Source organism: Monodelphis domestica, chromosome 1, assembly GCF_027887165.1.
Source record: "Monodelphis domestica isolate mMonDom1 chromosome 1, mMonDom1.pri, whole genome shotgun sequence".
NCBI lineage: Eukaryota > Metazoa > Chordata > Mammalia > Didelphimorphia > Didelphidae > Monodelphis > Monodelphis domestica.
The window spans coordinates 193,512,235-193,531,789 of NC_077227.1; the positions used below are offsets into that span (position 1 = coordinate 193,512,235).

Consider the following 19,555-nt stretch of genomic DNA (forward strand, 5'->3'; position numbering starts at 1 on the left):
TATATATACACATACACACACATACCCATACACATACACATATACATATATATATATATATGCATCTATATGTTGAGTTGTTTTTCAGTCATGTCTGAGTTTTCATGATCCACTTTGGGTTTTTTTGTGGGTTTTTTTGGCAAAGATAATGAAATAGTTTGCCATTTCATTTTCTAGCTCATTTTACAGATGGGGAAATTGATGCAAAAGGGATAAGTTAATTGCCCAGAGTAACAGCTAGCTAGATTTGAACTCAGGACTTTTTGACTCCAGGACCAGCATTCTATCCACTGAGAAATCTAGCTGCCACCAGTATATGTGCACACGCGCGCACTCACGCGCACACACACACACACACACACACACACACACACTGCTTTTTAAACCTTCAAAGGCTATATCAGTGTTAGCTATTAATATTATTATTGGATATATAATCTAGTCATTCTCCACAAAAAGTAGGTCCAGATTGCAAAAACAACTATTATCACTGAATTACAGAAAAAGGAAATTAAGGTGCAAAGTTATTCAGTAATAGTCAGGCAAAAAAATTAAAGAAATAATAATTGTGAAATAATGACTCAATTTGCAGGGGATAAAGCAACTTCTTTACAGAAATCTTATCTGTATAAGTATTGTTATCCCTGTTTTACGGATAATTAAACTAAGTTTCAGAAAGATAAATGGGGAAAAGTAGATTTGGCAAATGAAAGAGGCCAAGGCTTTTTTTTTTTTAAAACCCTTACCTTCCAGGGGGCAGCTGGGTAGCTCAGTGGATTGAGAGCAAGACCAAGAGATGGGAGGTCCTAGGTTCAAATCTGGCCTCAGGCACCTCCCAGCTGTGTGACCCTAGGCAAGTCACTTAACCCCCATTGCCTAGCCTTTACCACTCTTCTGTCTTGGAACCAATACACAGACAGAAGGTAAGGGTTAAAAAAAAAAAAAACTTAAAGCACTGTAGAAATGAGTTATTATCATCATTTGCACTATCGGACTATTTACTGCCCCTTCTCTTCCTGATATTTTGCATGTACTGTTTCTATCCTGAAGATAATGAATTTTCAAAGCCCTCTTTCTTTAAATTTTACTCAAAGTCAACTCTAATGGTGATATCCATTTTCTTTTTATCTCTTTATGAAAGTTATAGCAAATTAATTACTTAAGGTTTCATGGCATTTGTTGTCTTCATCTGTGTTTGGCAATGTTCACTATTTAAATTTTAATCTGGGCTTTCAGGTTCCTAATTGGAAAAAAAAAAGCTAGAAGACTACATGTCTGTGTGTGTGTGTGTGTGTGTGTGTGTGTGTGTGTGTGTGTGTGTGTGTGTGTGTAAATGGAAGCTGCCCAATTCCTTTTTTTTTCAAATAGCATTATAAAGGTGTTTGGAGCTTGCCTTGTTCTGATTTGTGTAGCACACTTTTATTTTTATCTTGTCCTTAGAAAGAATAGACCAGCTAAGCACTCTCCCTTTCTTCCTTTATGTATCTTCTGAAATATTATATGATAAGACATACTCTTGGGGGAAATGGTTGATCCAGTGGGTTTGTTCATCTTAACCAGACAACGTAGGATTGAGAATATTATGCTCTGATCTCTTGGGGAGAAACTAGTCACTGACAGGAAGAAAGGCAAATGTTTAAGACACTAGCACTTCATTCAGCAAATAAATATAAATAAATATAAAATGTAAGTAAAGCTTTAAACACAACTGTGGTAGAAAAGAGTATAAGATTTTAGCCTTTAGTCTCAAGCTCTAGCAAACATTATATATTACTGAACACTTCCATAGGCAACAGTGTTTGTTTTTTAAAATATCATCTATCTAAACCATTGTTTCTCTGAGTGTTCTTCAAGGTATAAAACCCTAGAAAGGAGTGGGACAGGAAGAATATATCATATTAACTTGGTTGATATGTATGTTTATAGATCATTACACGGTTTACAAAATGTTATCTTCACAATAATGCTATAAGGAAGGTTGTACAAATAATACTGTCCCTGTTTTACACATGAGGAAAATGAGGCTTGGAGAGATTAAGTAATTTACTGAAGTTCAAAGTATCAGAGCTGGATTTATAACTCAGTCTCTCCAGTCTTCTATTGAACTGTCTCTCAAAATGTACTGCAACTTCCCAGGCTGAATTTAATATTCTACTCTGGTGCCATGTGGAGCAACTCCTTCTAATATACTGGGATTCTTAATCCCCCTTAGGGAAAATAACAAGGATTTTTCCACCTCCCATCCCATAGCTAGCATGATATTAGGCAATATTATTAGGATATTTTTGCAGGCAAATGATTAGCCTTGTGAATAGAAAGGATATCTCCTCTGTGACTGGAGGAAAGAAAGGAATAAATGATAACACTGCAAACGTTCATTGAATTATTATGCAAGGATGTAGAAACATGTTATATGATTTCAGTCAGATCTTAGTAAATTAGGATATCAGGTCATCTGATGTGGAAGAAAGGTGGCAGCAAGAGCCAAGAAAAAAATGGGAAAGCTGTAATGAGATAAAGATTGGTATGATATGCTAGAAGGATTGTGGAGTAGCATCAAGGGCCAAGCTGAGATTATGCACTTCAAGAATGTGTAGTAGGTGAAAGCACTTGGGATCTACTCCCTCAGTTCCCCCACAGAAGTGAATTTTGAGCACTCTATCATATGCCTGTAATTGGCATAAGAAAAACTGCATAGCCCTAAAGGACTATCAGCATCTTCCCATCACTGGCCCAAAAAATAATTAGGTAGGGCCATTTCACAAGACCAAATTATTTAGTATTTCAAGATTTTGATAATCATTTCTGTCCACTGATTGCACATTCTTGTGTCCATGGCATAAAATACGATTATTTTCTCCCCTCATTGTTGTCATTATTGGCCCTCTGATAAGGTCATACTATAATATCTCCAGTAACTGGATTTTCAAAATCTTTGCTCATGGAATGAAAACTGGAAGATTCTACTAAGCTGGAAAAGCTTTGAGTATGGATCCAGTGGTGGATGTGTTCATGTTCATGAGTATGTGCATATATACACCAATCTAGACCTATTCTAGCTAATTCCAGAGAGAGAAAATGTCGCCAGAATTTTAGCCACCAAGGGAAGAACTACTTTTGGTGACAGAAAATTATTATGACTCCATCTACCAAATCCATGGAGTTGCAATCTGAGTTGCTACAGAGAGCACCTACACCTATACCATCTAATTACTGGTGGAGTCACAAGAAGGGCAGCATAGTTTAGTGGAAAGAGTCCTATATTTGGAGATCTAGATTCACATCTGACTCATTTGTGCAACCTTGGACAAGTAATAATTCACCATCCCATGAGTATGATTTCCTTACTTTGCAAAAGAGATAATTTGAATTCAGTCACCTGTTAAGGATTATTCTCATATTCAATCCCACTTTTACAGAATCATAGGAAAAATAATAATAAACATTCATCAAGAGTCTATGTAGTGAATTGAGTGGATTGAGAGCTAGGTCTAGAGGGAAAGGTCCTGGGTTCAACTCTGGTCTCAGGCACTTCCTAACTATGTGTGATCCTTAGCAAGTGACTTACTTTACTCCCATTGCCTAGCCCTTAACTGCTCTTCTGCCTTGGAACAGAAACACAGTATTAATTCCAAGATAGAAGGTAATTTTAAAAATAAAGAGCCTAGGATCATATAACCATGGAAAAACATTCTAAATTAATTAATTGAATAAAATTTTTCAATTAAAACATGAAATTAAATAAAGAGCCTACTATGTGCCATGTACTATGATAACCACTGGGGGGGGGGGTACAAATAATGAAATATAAAAGGTCCAAAGAGGTTAACTGCCTAAATAAAAAAATATAGAGTAAATATTTGAGACAAGATTTAGATCCAAATCTCCAAGTTCACCATTCTGGCCTATACCATATTGCCTCTCTCATTAGCTCCCCTAGTGAAATAAGTAAAGAAGTTAGAAGTGATCTATATGACATCTAGCTTGGCACGTTTTGATTTGCTGAATTTAAGAACATCATGTTGGGTCACTTTTAGTGAAAGATACATAAATGTTTAATTGACTTATGCCCAGCCTAATGTCTCTGAAAAGATTAAAGGAAATTCAGTGCACTAAAGAAATGTCATTTAATGTCATCTGAGAATTTAGTTATCTCCTCCATACTTAATATGGTTACTTAAAGATTGTATTAACTCTTAGACTGATATATCTTTTTTACTCTAGATCGTCAAACTGCTAGATGGAAAACGATCTCAGACTGTGGGAATCTTGATATCTAGCTTACATTTAGAAATGAAAGATATCCAACAAGGTAAGTCTTCTCCATTCATCTATTAGTTTTAAAAATTAATACAGTTATTACTTGGTACTCTGATACTGCTAAAAACAGAATGAGTTTGACCAAAACATATTTTATGTGTGTGTCTGTTTTCCCCATTCTATAAATAGCAAATTAATCATTTTTTCTAAAGAATAATATTAACTTGTAAAGGGAAGCAATTCCAAAGCCATGTCTGTTCAGAATATCCAAAATGAAAATATATCCCCTTCCTCCTCTCTACTCAATTGAATATAAATCTTTGTTTTTTTTTTCATTTAACTTGCAATATGTTCCAAATACTATACAATTTTTCAGGGATATTTTAGTGGTGTTTAATCCTTTCATTTAATTTTGATAGTGTTTAATCTCCATTTAACAAGAGACACTCTGAATCTCTATTTATCAAAAAAAGTTTCTTTCTGTCATTGTCTGAAAGCTACTTCATTTTGGCTCCTGTTCTCTAAATCAAAGGGCTCTGCTTAGTCTTTCAAGGGAACTCTGCTTTCATTAGGTGTTTAATTTCTTGCTGCAATGGTAGCATTTAGAAAAAAATCCATTCAGACCTAAAAAAATACCCCCAAAGCAAATGATAGACACGGTGTAATTATCATCTTGTTGTTATTATTTTGATAACCCTTACTTTCTGTCTTAGAATGAACACTAAGAATCCTTTCCAATGCAGAATAATGGTAAGGGCTAAGCAATTGCAATTAAGGGACTTCTCAGGTGACTTCACAGCTAGGAAGTATCTAAGGCTAGATTTGAACCTAGATCTTCCTAACTATAAGCCTGACTCTTCTTCATCCACTGAACCACCTATCTGCCCCTCACCCTGTAATTAAACCACCTGGCCAAGAGTCTAGATCTGACTATTGGAATGGAAGAAATAAAAGTAAATCTCAACAACATAAGTTGCCATGAATTAGGTGAAAAGAATAAAGTGATCCTTTGAGAAATTTTTTCACTTATGTCACTAAGGACATTTCTTCTGGAAATACCATTATAAAATATTGTTATTGATATAACTATTATAAAAATAATTTTTATTTGGAGGACATTACATAAAATAGCTAACCATAGTCTTGGTCAGTCCAGTGCCATATGAATACCAATTGAGATGATTTGTTCTCAGAATCATGTGTAGTCCATGTTATTTCAAGCCTCTTGGCTCATGGCTTCTTTAATCCCTTTTCATAGTCCCTTAACTGTAATTATTATTTCAATGGAGAATAAGTAGAGTTTTCCAAGAAGTATAAGGTTTAAGATGACAAAGTAAAGGACACTCAACTCCTCTAATCCCTCCGTGGACACATACACAAAAAGAAAACAAATCACCAAAAACAAAGAAAAGCTATAGGAACACATCTCACAGGACTAAGAGGAAACAGCAGCCCAGGAAGCACAGCATTTGTAAGAACCAGCAGATCTTGGAGCAGCCCATGATTCTGTCAAAGGCAATAAAGCTCCAAAATCAGAATCAGCTTAGCCAGAGCCACTCTACACAGATAGAGAAGTCAGGAAACCTATAAATTCCTCCATGGCATTAGATCCCTGGGGTTACAATGTAACAGAGAAGAAGAACTGGAACCAGAGTGATCTACTCAGTCCCAAATGGCAGTAGTCCCCTGGGCAACAGGGGAGCAGAGAGGGTGAACTAGAATTATAGTGAAGTAGCCTGCTTGTTGCCATGTGGCAACAGATTACCTGGTGTAATGGAACTCAAGAAAGGGAGCTTGCCTCTCCCAGACCATTTAGCAGGGACAGAAAAGCAGCAGAGTGGGGTCCAGCCCAGCTCACAAAACAACTGGGGAACTGGTAGTATGAGGTACAGAATATAGCTGCTCAAAATAGCTGAAAACCTTCCCAGAGCAAGCCAAGAGTGTCACCTCCTTGACAGATATACCATAAGAAACAAGGACAGCAAGTCCTACCACAAGTATCAGAGAAGAGTATTCTGAAATCTTAGAGCAGTACTCCTTCTATCCTAGGAACAGAGAAGAATATCAACAGATATATGAGCATAATGGGGGAAGGGGTTAGAAAAATGAGCAAAAGACAAAATAAAACCTTAACCTTAGAAAATTAATTTAATGCCAGAGAAGTCCAAAATATAAACTCAGAAGAGGATAGCAGTGACAAAAAGGAAACATTTGAAGCCTCCAAGCGATACATGGAAGAATATTATATCTCAAAAGAATCCCTGGAAGAACTTGAAAAAAAAAGTTCAAAAACTAAATGATAAGAGAATTGAAAGAAAACTCACTGAAGAAAACAGATTATTAAGGAATAGAATCAAACAAATAGAAATGGAGGCAAAAAAAAAACACACCAAAGAAAACTATTCTTGAAAACTTAGCCAAGTGGAAAAGGAAACACAAAACTCAAGGAAAAAAATAACTTCCTAAAAATTAGAATTGGGCAAATAGAAGCTATTGGAACCATATGACAACAGGAAACAAAAAAAAATTTAAAATAAAAAGAGAATAAAATCTAAAATGCCTAACTAGAAAAATGACCCACCTAAGGGGGCAGCTGGGTAGCTCAGTGGATTGAGAGCCAGTCCTAGAGATGGGAGGTCCTCGGTTCAAATCTGGCCTCAGACACTTCCCAGCTGTATGATCCTGGGCAAGTCACTTGACCCCATTGCCTAGCCCTTACCACTCTTCTGCCTTGGAGCCAATACACAGTATTGACTCCAAGACAGAAGGTAAGGGTTTAAAAAAAATGACCTACCTGGAAAACAAATCCAGAAGAAATAATCTAAGAATCATTGAAATATCTGAAAGTCATTATTTAAACAAACAAACAAAAAAAAAAACCCTGGATACCATATTACAATAAATCATCAGGGAAAACTGCCTTGGTATCCTTGAATAAGAGGGAAAATAGATACAGAATCCACTGATAATCTTCTGAAAGAGACCCAAACATAAAATACTCCAGATCTATTGTAGCCAATTTCCAGAACTCCCATGCCAAGGAAGAAGTACTAGAAGCTGCCAGAAGGAAATAATTCAAATATCAAGCAGCCACACTCAGTATTACACAGGACTTAATAAACTCTACATTAAGGAACAAGAAGACGTGAAATATGATCCTCCAAAAGACAAAAGATCTAGGATTACAACCTAGAATAACATACTTAGCAAAACCTTGTGTAATTCTCCAAGAGGAAAAAATGATATTTAACGAAATAGAAGAATTTCAGACTTTCCTGACCCCCCAAAAAAAAGTTGAAAAGAAAATTCAATGACCAAATTCAACACTCAAAAGTATCATAACAAGGCAAAGTGAAAACTTAAGGGTTTTGTATAAGGTTGGAAAGAGCATATTCATAACTGGGAAGGTGGTGATTTATTTATTCTTATAAATTTAACTTAGTGTTCTCATATTTGAGAAATAAGGCTTTTGTCAGACATACTTGCTTTCCCCAATTGAGAAATGGTCAAAGGATATGAATAAGCAATTCTCAGAGGAAGATTTTAAAGCTATCCATAGTCATAGGGGAAAAATGTCCCAAATATAAATTAAAACAACTCTGAGATACCCCCTCTCACCAGATTGGCTAACATAACCAAAAAGGAAAATGATAAATGTTGGTGGGTATGTGGGAAAAATTGGGTACACTGGAGAGCAATATGGAACCAGGCTCAAAGTGCCACAAAGATATGTACAACCTTTGACCCAGCAATGCTACTACTTGGTCTACATCCCAAAGAAATCAGAGATAAGGGGAAAGGATCTACCTGTACCAAAATACTTTTAGCAGCTCTTTTTGCTGTCAAAGAATTAGAAACTGAGGGATTGACTATCACTTGGGAATTGGATGAACAAGTTGTAGTCTATGGTTGTAAAGGAAAATGATTGCTCCATAAGGAAGGATGATCATGAAGTGTTCAGAAAAACCTGGAAACACATGTTAACTGATGCAAAATGAAGTTAGCAGAAGCAGTAGAACAATGTATACACTAACATAAATATTATATAATGATCAACTATGAAGGACTAAAACATTATAAGCAAAGCAAGACTCCAACATAACCATAAGAGACTCATGAGGAAAATGCTGTCATAGCCAGAGAAGGAATTATTGGAATCTGAGTGTGGACCAAAATATGCCCTCTTCCATTATATGTCCTTCATGAGATTTCTATTGTATTTATCATATGTGTCTTCTATCATGACATGCATAATATTGAAATATGTATTATAGGTATATAATTAGAATTTGCTAACCAAGACTATCTTTCCCAGCATCCCATTTGCGTGTTTATGCTAACGTACTAACGTAGGGGAGTTATTAGTTTTGTGTACCTCCTCCCTCTCTCTCTTCTTCCCAAAACACTACTGTGGAGTCTGGGGGGAGAATGGCCATACTTAAGCTTTGTATTTCTCTTTTTTATATTTCTGCTACTTCAAGTTACTATTAATAAGTTTTGTAAAATATAATACTTGGAGTTATTGGTATTAATTTAAATATTACATATGAAAATATGGGTACAATCTGTATCAGTCTATTTATCATCAGGAAGGTTAGAAAACCAAAATTTTAAAATGCCAAAAACCAGTTGTCAAAAATTGTTTCTATATGCAACTGAAATAATAAAAAATAAAAACTTTTTTAAAAAGGCTATGGTTTTCAAAGTACTCTCAAAAGATATAAACTTGGGGGATTCAAAAAATGGTCAGGGGATAGTGACTACTGGCCAGAAGAAGAAATAAATTCTGAAGACAAAAATGGGCCAAATAAGAAGACCAAGCCAAGATGAACAAGGAGAGCTGGAAAAACAGGGACAAGACAGTGAATGAACTGGATGAATGAAAAGGACATATTAAGTGCTTACAATGTGCAAGAAATGTGCAAAGAGCTGTGGATACAGATAGAAAAGCCAGGCAATCCCTGCTCTTAATTAGCTCACAGTCTAGGGGAACCACTATATAACAGAAAGACCAAATATAGGACAGAGAAGAAAAAGTAGTAGTCACAGGATGAATGACAAGGAATAGGAACACAAAAATGTGATTCATTTGTATTTAGGGAAAGATTGAGAGATTTGCTTTTAGCAGAATTAGTGCAGGGAAGTAATTGGAGACAATATCAAGATAGTAGAGGAGAAAACATTTTGGTAAGTTAAAAATAAAAATGGGAAAGAGAAGCAAAAACAAAACAAAACACTGTACATCAGGCTAGCTCCAGATGAGAGCCAAACAAGGCAATAATGGTTGGATCTAGAGATGGAGAAGTAAAGGAGAAAGTGATAGAGAAAGGGAGAGGAAGGAAGAGAAAGAGGGATAGACAGAGACAGAGAGAACCAAAACACTATCAACATTTGTTTGCTAGCAAGAGTTTAAAAATGAGTCAATGGTTTCAGAGAATCATAGAACAGATAGCAGATAGACAGAAAATGGGATAAGTTCCCTAGGGTTTTAATATAGAAGAACAAGAAGCTTTGCTTAACTTTAAAAAGAAGTAATTAAAAAAAATCATCCCAGTGGGTAGGTACCTATTTAAATGACCCAAGGCACATAGTCAGATTCTCAACCACTATTGAGGATGAACCCATCATGGCAGGAATTATTCAAGTTTTGATTTTTATTACTCCACCAAGTGGAGTGGAAACTCCATTAAGTGGAAAGAGCTCTGGCTCAGAAATCAGAGAAATGGATTAAAATCCCATCTCTGATATTCACTACCTTTGAGTGCATTTGGGAAAGTCACTTCACCTGTTTCCTCATCTGTGAAATTAAAGAACTGGACCAGATAGACTCTGAAGTCCCTTTCAGATCTAGAACTATGATCATAGCCAATTTTACATTCATTTCTGATAGAACACACTGTAGCTCATATTCCTAGAAATGAGACTGTGTAAAAGGAATGACCAAACACTGAATTTAGAGTCAGAGTATAACCTTGTCATTTAATACCTGTGTGACCCTAGGCAAGTATTTTGACTTCTCTAGGCTATTGTTTTCTTATCTATGAGAGTGTTGGTTTATCAGATATTCTTAACCCCAGGGTCCATGAATTTTCTGGGATTTTATTTTTTAATCATTTTAAAATGATTAATTTCTTTTTTTTGCAACAACTCTCAGACAGAACGGCACAGGCTAGGCAAATGGGGTTAAGTGACTTGCCAAGGGTCACACAACTAGGAAGTATCTGAGTTCAGGCCTTATGCTCTATCCACCATACCACTTAGCTTCCCCAATTTTCCAGATTTATATGTATATACATATATATGTATATACATATTGAGAACTCCATTTCCATATAATTCACTTATGTATTTCATTTTTTTTGTATCTAAAAATATTATTCCAAAAAAAGGTCCACTGATTTTACCAGGCTGTCAAAGGTGTCTACCACATTAAAAAATGGTTAAGAATCCTTGATTTAGATGAAATTAATCACATGAATTCTGTGAACCAAAGAAATTGACCCATCAGCCCTCGGGACCAGCATCTCACTACAGTCAATGCGGGATTCCCATATAGAGTGGAGAAACCACTATGAAAATAGGAATTTCTTCACAATTTTTGAAAAGTCCATGTTTGAAGAGTATCAAGTCATGGGGATGGTGTGACTAGGTTTCCCCTACAGTAGTGACTGAGCATAGACACGATAGAGTGCTCAGGCTGTGGTCAAGAGAACTTCTCTTCCTAAGTTCAAAAAATTCAAATTCTCTTCCTGAGTTCAAATCAAACACTTAGAATTATGAGAACCTGAGCAAGTCACTTAACTCTGCCTCAGTTCTTCATCTGTAAAATGGAAAACTACTCCAGTATCTTTGTAAAGAAATTCTCTAATGAAGTCACAAAGAGTTGGACAGGATTGAAGAACAATAGAACAAAGTATCTGATAAGATTTCATTCCCATGTTTGTAATGAAGCCATACCTGCCATGAACTTGCTAGTAATAAAAACATGTCAGGATGCTCAACAGGCAACAGCAAGACTGACAATATAACATTATATTCAATAGGCCAGGACTTTTATGACACTCTGTGTACTGTCTATTTCAATAGCGTCTGGTAGAATATTCATCATCAGAAATAGCACACTTAGCTCATCTGCTTCCCTTCCCCCTTGCTAAGATCATTTTGCCAGGAACCTGCTTACATGGTGGAAAAATATGTGGTCAGTGCTTTCCTGTTGATGAAAATCATAAAATCATAAATTCCTAGGATTGGTTGAGAATTGAAATGGTCATTTAGTCCATCCCCCTACCTCAAGCACCTAAGCCAATCCCAAAAAATTATTGTCTGCCTATTCTGAAAAATCCCTACTCAACAGCTTCTCTTAGTAATGCATTCCAGATAGATGTGGCAATATGACCAGAACATAGTCTTCTTTTTGAGACAGTTGACTGACGCAGGCATCTGAAGGTCACTTAGGACCATCAACGTCATTTGCAATTTGCTTTGCATGTGCATCTGAGAGAGAGAGAGAGAGAGAGAGAGAGAGAGAGAGAGAGCGAGAGAGAGAGCGTAACAGTTTAACTTGTTATTCCCTTCTCAAAAGGATGCCTGTTTGTAGTCTAAACTGTGAGAGTCCAGGACACTAGGTAGCTACAATGTGATGGGAAAGTGAAGTTGGGCAGTGGTTTAATTATTCAAATAAATATGAGAAATTAAGGAAAATGAAATATTCACATAATGACACCAAAACAGATAAAGGATGGGAGCAAGAACTTCAACAACACTCAGAACATTGCTCTCTTTATTTATTGCTCTTAAAAACATATAATCTAACTTATCATTTAGGACCACAGAGATTTAAGAAGAAAATTTAAAGATTAGTTGTTTAAGCATCTCATGTTGCAAATATGGAGATTGTGGTTCATAAAGGGGAAGTCATTCTCTATGATCACACAGGTATTAAGTAGCAATACTGGAATTTATGGCTAGTTATTTGGATTGTAAATATCAACTGTTTGTGCCATGACATTATGACACTGATGAGTCTAGCTGGTCCCCAATGTACATGACTATCTTAAATGTGTATCAGCAATGATACTAAAAAAAGGCAAAACAACAGAAAAGGTTTTGCTGATAATCTAGCACAGAAAGATGTTGCAACTCTTTTCCGTGGCCTCTTTAAAGACTCTCAATGAAAGCCTTAAGGTCACTCATATTTTGAGAAACAACTTTTTGAATAATTCATTCCATTAACTGGCTATTTTTATTTTTAAAATGCAACATATTTAGACTAATGTTGATTTCTGTATTTTAAAGTGTTGGCTACTTATTTAACACTTTATGCATTGCTTAGAAATTTGTATGCCAGGACTTTTTCATACTTTTACTATATTAGAGTCACCATAATTTCATTGATATGAGTACTCTCTAATACTGGGATAGAACACAACATATCCATGCCTTCTTATTCTATTCATCCCTTGTCCCTGTCCTCTTCCAAAGTCTCTATAGGTGTCCATTCAATATGCTGGAGATCTTCATCTAGGTCATTTAAGACTACTTGGATTTAATACAATATTTGACTTATCCATGCATTATGCTGTGTTATTATTGCATATACTACTTCTTTTCCTCAGCATATATATCTCTAGGTGATATATTTCATGCTTTTTCTATACATACAATTTTTGGTAATTTGTCAGTCTATTGATTCCTGCCATCTATTTCTTAACTTCCTTTAGATTACTTGCAGTCTTGATTTTTCAGAAATTATGTCATTCTGTAACTATTAGCCATTAAACATTATCAGAAAAATATGTATCTGCAAAGAAAGGTCTTGCATACTTCTTTAGGTTTTTCCATATTACTCTTAATGATACTCACTGATAATTTTTTAAATTTAATTTTTTCCATTTGAATAAGTTTATTTAGTCAATTTCGAACATTATTCCTTGGTTAGAATAATCACATTATTTCCCTCCCTCCCCTCCACCCACTCTTCCTGCAGCCAACACGCAATTTCATTGGGTTTTACATGTGTCCTTGATCAAAACCTATTTCCATGTTGTTGATGTTTGCACTAGGATGTTCATTTAGAATCTACATCCCCAATCATATCCCTTCGACCCATGTATTCAAGCAGTTGTTTTTCTTCTGTGTTTCTACTCCCACAGTTTTTCCTCTAGATGTGGATAGTGTTCTTTCTCGTAGATTCCTCCAAGTTGTTCAGAATCACTGCATTGCCACTAATGGAGAAGTCCATTACATTCGATTGTACCACAGTGTATCAGTCTCTGTGTACGATGTTTTCCTGGTTGTGCTCCTCTCACTCTGCATCACTTCCTGGAGGTTGTTCTAGTCCCCATGGAATTATTCCTTTGAGCACAATAGTATTCCATCAGCAACATATACCACAATTTGTTCAGCCATTCCCCAATTGAAGGGCAACCCCTCAGTTTCCAGTTTTTTGCCACCACAAAGAGCGCAGCTATGAATATTCTTGTACAAGTCTTTTTCCTTATTATCTCTTTGGGATACAAACCCAGCAGTGCTATGGCTGGATCAAAGGGCAGACAGTCTTTTAGTACCCTTTGGGCATAGTTCCAAATTGCCCTCCAGAAAGGTTGGATCAATTCACAACTCCACCAGCAATGAATTAATGTCCCAACTTTGCCACATCCCCTCCAGCATTCATTACTTTCTTTTGCTGTCATGTTAGCCAATCTGCTAGGTCTGAGGTGATACCTCAGAGTTGTTTTGATTTGCATTTCTCTGATTATAAGAGATTTAGAACACTTTTTCATGTGCTTATTAATAGTTTTGATTTCTTTAACTGCAAATTGCCTATTCATGTCCCTCACTGATAATTTTTTAAATGTACATCAAAACAAATCATATCAAGCAAACTGGAAAAGAGGACAAAATATGGAAATGATTTTGGTGAAAAGGATGGGCTCACTCTATCTTTGATAGTCTACCCATTCTGGAAAGCAATTTGGAATTATGCTGAGAAAGTGGCTAAAATATCAAAACCCCTTGACCCAGAGATCCCACTCGCGGATGTATATCACAAGGAGATCAATGGCAGGGAAAAAGGCCCATATACCTAAGATATTCATAGCACTGCTTTTAATAGCAGCAAGAACAAAGAGGGCATAATAGAATATTATTTTTTAGTAAGAGATGTCAAATATAAGAAATTGAGAGATGCAAAGGAAGACTTATGTAAACTGATCAATTGTGAAGTAAGCAGAACTAGGGAAAGTGATTTCAGTGATTTCATCAATCTAAATGGAAAGAGCAAAAAGAAAGATACATAGTGTAATTATAATGAGTAAATTTGGCTTCATAAAAGAGTTGAGAAAATATATCTCTCTCACTTCAGAGTAAATCATGGGAATGGAATATTCTATATACTGTTTAGTAGATCTATTGATTGGTTATGTTGATTACTTTTGTTCAATTGTTTTCCCCCTCTTTCTTTTTAAATCTTTGTTAGAAGAGAATGCAGGGAGCAACTAGGTGGCTAGGTGGCTAGAGAGATAGGCCTAGAGACGGGAGGCCTTGGATCCAAATCTGACCTCAGACACTTCCTAGCTGTGTAACCCTGGGCAAGTCACTTAACCCCAATTGCCTGAATCAATACTTAGCATTGATTCTATGACAGAAGGCAAGTATTTTTTTAAGTAGAAGAAGAGAATGCTCTCCAAGGAAGGGATATATTTGGAAAATAAAATTCTTTAAAAACAGTGGTTTAATTTTTTTCATTTTTGGTTTTGTTTTTGGTGGGAATGGATGACCACTCCGGTGATTTCACTGGTACAGGGAATGCTCACTGAAGAAATTCCCTTTAATCCTACTGGTTTACATTTGTCTGACAACTTAGAGAGAATTTCCTTGGGCACTAAGTGGTGATGCAACAAAGATAAATTAGTAAAAATAAGATTAAAAAAATTAGACTTTTTGTCTTTAACTCTTGATCTTGGTCTAGAAGCAACCTTGACTAAGGAGAGGTGAAAAACACTTGTCAACCATCCCCAACATAGAACTTTATGTATATTTATGTATATTTACCCACTTGCAACCAATTGAGTGCTATAAACCTGATGACATTTCTGTGGAGGTTCTTAGACTTTTTTTTTTTTAATAAAAACCCTTACCTTCCTTCTTGGAGTCAATACTGTGTATTGGCTCCAAGGCAGAAGAGTGGTAAGGGCTAGGCAATGGGGGTCAAGTGACTTGCCCAGGGTCACACAGCTGGGAAGTGGCTGAGGCCGGATTTGAACCCAGGACCTCCCGTCTCTAGGCCTGGTTCTCAATCCACTGAGCTACCCAGCTGCCCCCGGTTCTTAGACTTTTGAAAATGATGTTTCTTATGTTTAACCTAAAGTCAGAATAAAATCAGTATTTATAAGTAGCTTATGAATCTTAACTTTGAGGAAATATAGTTGCCACAATAGCTGCTGATTTTCTCTGTCCCATTGTCCTCCTTTTTCGAATCCTGCCTCCAGGAATGAGAAAGAGAAGCAAGCCAATTGTTTACAGGGTTAATCTCTAAAATTATAATTCCCAGCCTGATGTCTATCTCCTAGACCAGTGATGGCAAACCTATGGCACAGGTGCCAAAGATGACACACAGAGCACTCTCTGTGGACACTTAGATTCCCACACATACACAATACTCCCAGAATTCATTACCAGAAAGACCTAGGGACTAGGGTGAGCTACTCCCCTCCCCCTCTCCACCACACCTGATGACATTTTTTCACATCCCCCACCCCTCTGCCCAGAAGCCAATGGGAGCACACAGGGGATAAGATAGGCAGCTCAAAGGCAGCAGAGCTAGAGGGGAGCAGAGGGTTCCAGCCATGCCCCTCCCCTCCCTCTCTCTACACTTGCTGAGGACATTCCTTACTTCACCCATCCCTCTGTTCAGCAGCCCAATGGGAGCACTTCTCCTCCTCTGGGTGGGGTAAGGGTGGGGCAGGGCACTTCTGGCACTCTGTGGAGGAGAGGGGACAGCACACAGTCTGTGTGGAGGAGAGGGGACAGCACACAGGTGGGGGTGGGGGGGCAGGCACCACACTTGGTCTGGAGGATGGGAAGGGGACAGGGCCCAGCACTCTGCCTCTAAAAAGGTTTGCCATCACTGGTCTAGAACCCCCACTGAGTGTTAGGTGTGCTCTGCCCTCCCCCTTTGCCCTACATAGGGGAGGGAGAAACACTCCTAGTAGGCTGCTGGGCAGAGGGGCAGGAGATGTGAAAAAATGTCAGGCACAGTGGAGAGGGGGAAGGGAACAGCACACCTGAGTCCCTCTGCCTTTCTAGTAATGAACTCTGGTAGAGCAGGAGGGGAGGGTGGCCAAGTGCCCACAGAGAGCACTCTGTGTGTCACCTTCGGCACCTGTGCCATAGGTCGCCATCACTGATCTAGTTCAAAGTATATGGACATCTTAGCCACTTTATTCACATAATTCCATATTGCTTTCCAAATTGATTGCACCATTTCAGAGCTCTACCAACATTGTATAAATATGTATTAATATGCCCATCTTTCTACAACCTTTCCCATACTGTTCCATTTTCGGTTATTTTTGACACAGATTTTGTGGAATCTATATTCATCTCTGAAATTGCTTGGAAATATTTAAACTTAGTATTTCTCTAGAACAAGAGTTCTTGGACATTATAAGTTTTGTGTTTTTTTAATACTTTGATAAGTGGATTTTGCTATCATTAATTTCCTTTGTAGTCATGTATTTTAGTGCATTTAAGGACATTCTGAGAATAGGCTTCACCAGATTATGGTGTGCATGCACACACACACACACACACACACACACTCATACACACCATAATTCCTGCTCTAGAAGTGTTGAGAAGAAGGTAATAATGTTGTTGAAATTGTGTGGTGATTAAAGTTGTAGAGCTGTTAGCATAGACTTTCCCTTACTCTCTCTGGAGAGCTTTTGATTCTCAACTGCTTCTCTCTTTATCTTGATCATCTCATTCTCCATTTTCACAATTATTATCTCTCTTAGTCAATACCTCTGTTGTTCAAGGTAAACAAAATGAGGGTGCTGAAACGGAAGAAAAAAGAGATAATCAGAATTCAGAATTTTCTTTCTCTTTTAAAAATGATTTTTATTGATGTCTTTTTTATATCACTATAGTTCCCCTCATTATGCATCTTCCTGCCTCTCCCAGAGAACTATCCTAAAAAAATAGCTTTTTAAGAGAATAGAGAAAAAAGGAGAAGAAATCAGCATAACTGATTGATATATTGAAAAAGTATGAAAATGTGTGCAGTGGGCAACACTTATAGACCACCTTCTTCTTATATCTCATCTTTCAATTCCTGCTTATTCTTCATAATTTTGTAAAATTTACTTTTTATGGTTCTTTCCATTTATATAGTTGTTATTTCATATATTATTTTCTTAGCTCTGCTTACTTTACTCTGCTTTGACTAATATAAATCTGTTTCTCTCTATTCATCACATTGACCATTTCCTTAGCATAGAAAAATTCCATTACATTCACATACCACAATTAGTTTAGTTATTCTCTCCCTATTTTCTTTTTAAGCCATAGAACAAATATTGTTTGTTAGACCCCAGGGACTGATTTTTCTATTTGGAATTCAAAAAAAATAGAACAATTAATGAAACTCTCTGCTTAAAAAATATCTCTCTTATACTAAAAAATCTACTGGTAATGCCTAGTCCTTAAAGCAATAATAGAGACCCTAATATTGTACTTAAGGCCAGAACTGACTTTTAAAAGAATCAGAAAAATCCAATAAAATACTACATTTGTTTTACCTTCAGTCTGAAATCCTGCCTCCCCCTACTTTTTATTTTTGTGACATAAAAGATTCTTTACATGTGGAAGTACAGTGGAGTGAGAAGGAGGGACCTAGTTGACAATCACATTTTTAGATTAATCCACCAGAAGAAAGATGTTCATCTCCTCGTTCCCTCTGGCCACAGTATGTTAGGGTAGCTAGATAGCACTGAATTTGAATTTGGCCTTTGACACTCACTAAAGCTGTGTGTGCCACTGAGCTAACCTCTCTGTGCCTCATTTTCTTCATCTGTAAAATGTGGATTATAATAGAATCCCCATCACAAGGTTCTTCTAAGAATCAATTGAATTTGTACCTTTAAAGTGTTTTGCAAACCTTAAGCACTCTAAATGTGTTAATTCCTCAGAAGAACCTTGTGATGGAGTTCACATTAGTAAATATTTGTTATTTAACATTATTTCATAATGTTTAATATAATGTTATTATATAATTCTATATAAAAATATAATATAACATTATTATATAATTATATCTAAAATATAATATAGTATTATATAATTATATATGATATATAATTATATTATTTTTTATATTTTTTATATAAAAATATAATATAATGTTATTATATTAGTAAATATTTTTTAAGAACAGAAACATAGCAACATACGCATAGAGCTTAGAGGCTAACTAATTTAACCTCCTTATTTTATAGTTGAGAAAGCTAAAGCTAAGGAGATGACCTGTAGAAAGTAATTGAACCTAAATCCTCTGATTTTCAAACTTTAGACTTTTCCATGTTTTTCCCTTCCCTCCATTAAACTATTATAAAACCCAAGAATGAGCAGAAAGTGGGAAAATAAGCATTCATAATGAAGCATCCTCAGCAGTCCTCAAATGGCTTATAGTAAGCTGTTAGGATGTTTAAGTTCACAAAGTCTTTCCCATTAACAGACCTGGACCATCTTATTAGAATCTTCTGCTGAGGATATTTTCAATCTGTTGTCAGATATTTACGGACCTATTGTCAAATACGTGTTAACCAACTGCAAATAAGGCAGCAGAGAAGAGAGACATAGAATCATAGCACATAAGATTTTAGATTATGGAAGAATTAGTTTGTGGATGTGAGTGCAAAGATTCCAGGAAAAGGGACCCAGCACAGCAGAGTCCATCAAATTTGACAGCTAACTTCGTTTTTCACTCCTTGGAATCTCTCTCCAACAGCTTCACTGATCCTTTGTCTTTTGGATTTGGTTTATCTTGGAATTAAAAAGTGTTAGAGGTGAGAAAATGGATGAGAGGACAATGAGAACCCCTAGTTTCACTTTACCTTCAGACCTGTGAAAAGCAATTTTTTTTTAAAATCTGAGAGGAAAGCTTACCTTTTGTGTAAGACCCTTTGCCTGTGCCTGGAACTGGCACATAGTTTTATGTGTGCCTGTTAGTTTGAACGCGTGATGCGGATCTGCTTTTTGTCCAGGCTGACGGTTATTATATCTTAATGGGTGA

General features: G+C 36.4%; 1 protein-coding gene and 1 long non-coding RNA gene across 4 annotated transcripts in view; one reads left to right on the top strand and one right to left on the bottom strand.

Annotated features, from left to right (window-relative positions):
* FMN1 (formin 1) overlaps positions 1 to 19,555 on the top strand; it is a 588,141-nt gene that overhangs the window by 382,186 nt on the left and 186,400 nt on the right. For all 3 annotated transcript variants that reach the window (XM_056810223.1, XM_056810225.1, XM_056810224.1), the window contains one exon: positions 4,225 to 4,312. In XM_056810223.1, the coding sequence (XP_056666201.1) occupies positions 4,225 to 4,312 (88 nt within the window). The remainder of the gene's footprint in view (positions 1 to 4,224; positions 4,313 to 19,555) is intronic.
* LOC130456274 (uncharacterized) lies at positions 13,249 to 19,508 on the bottom strand. The gene is made up of 3 exons (XR_008914886.1): positions 19,429 to 19,508; positions 17,092 to 17,318; positions 13,249 to 13,614 (listed from the first exon to the last, which is right to left on the bottom strand). It is a non-coding gene; the product is annotated as an uncharacterized LOC130456274 (long non-coding RNA).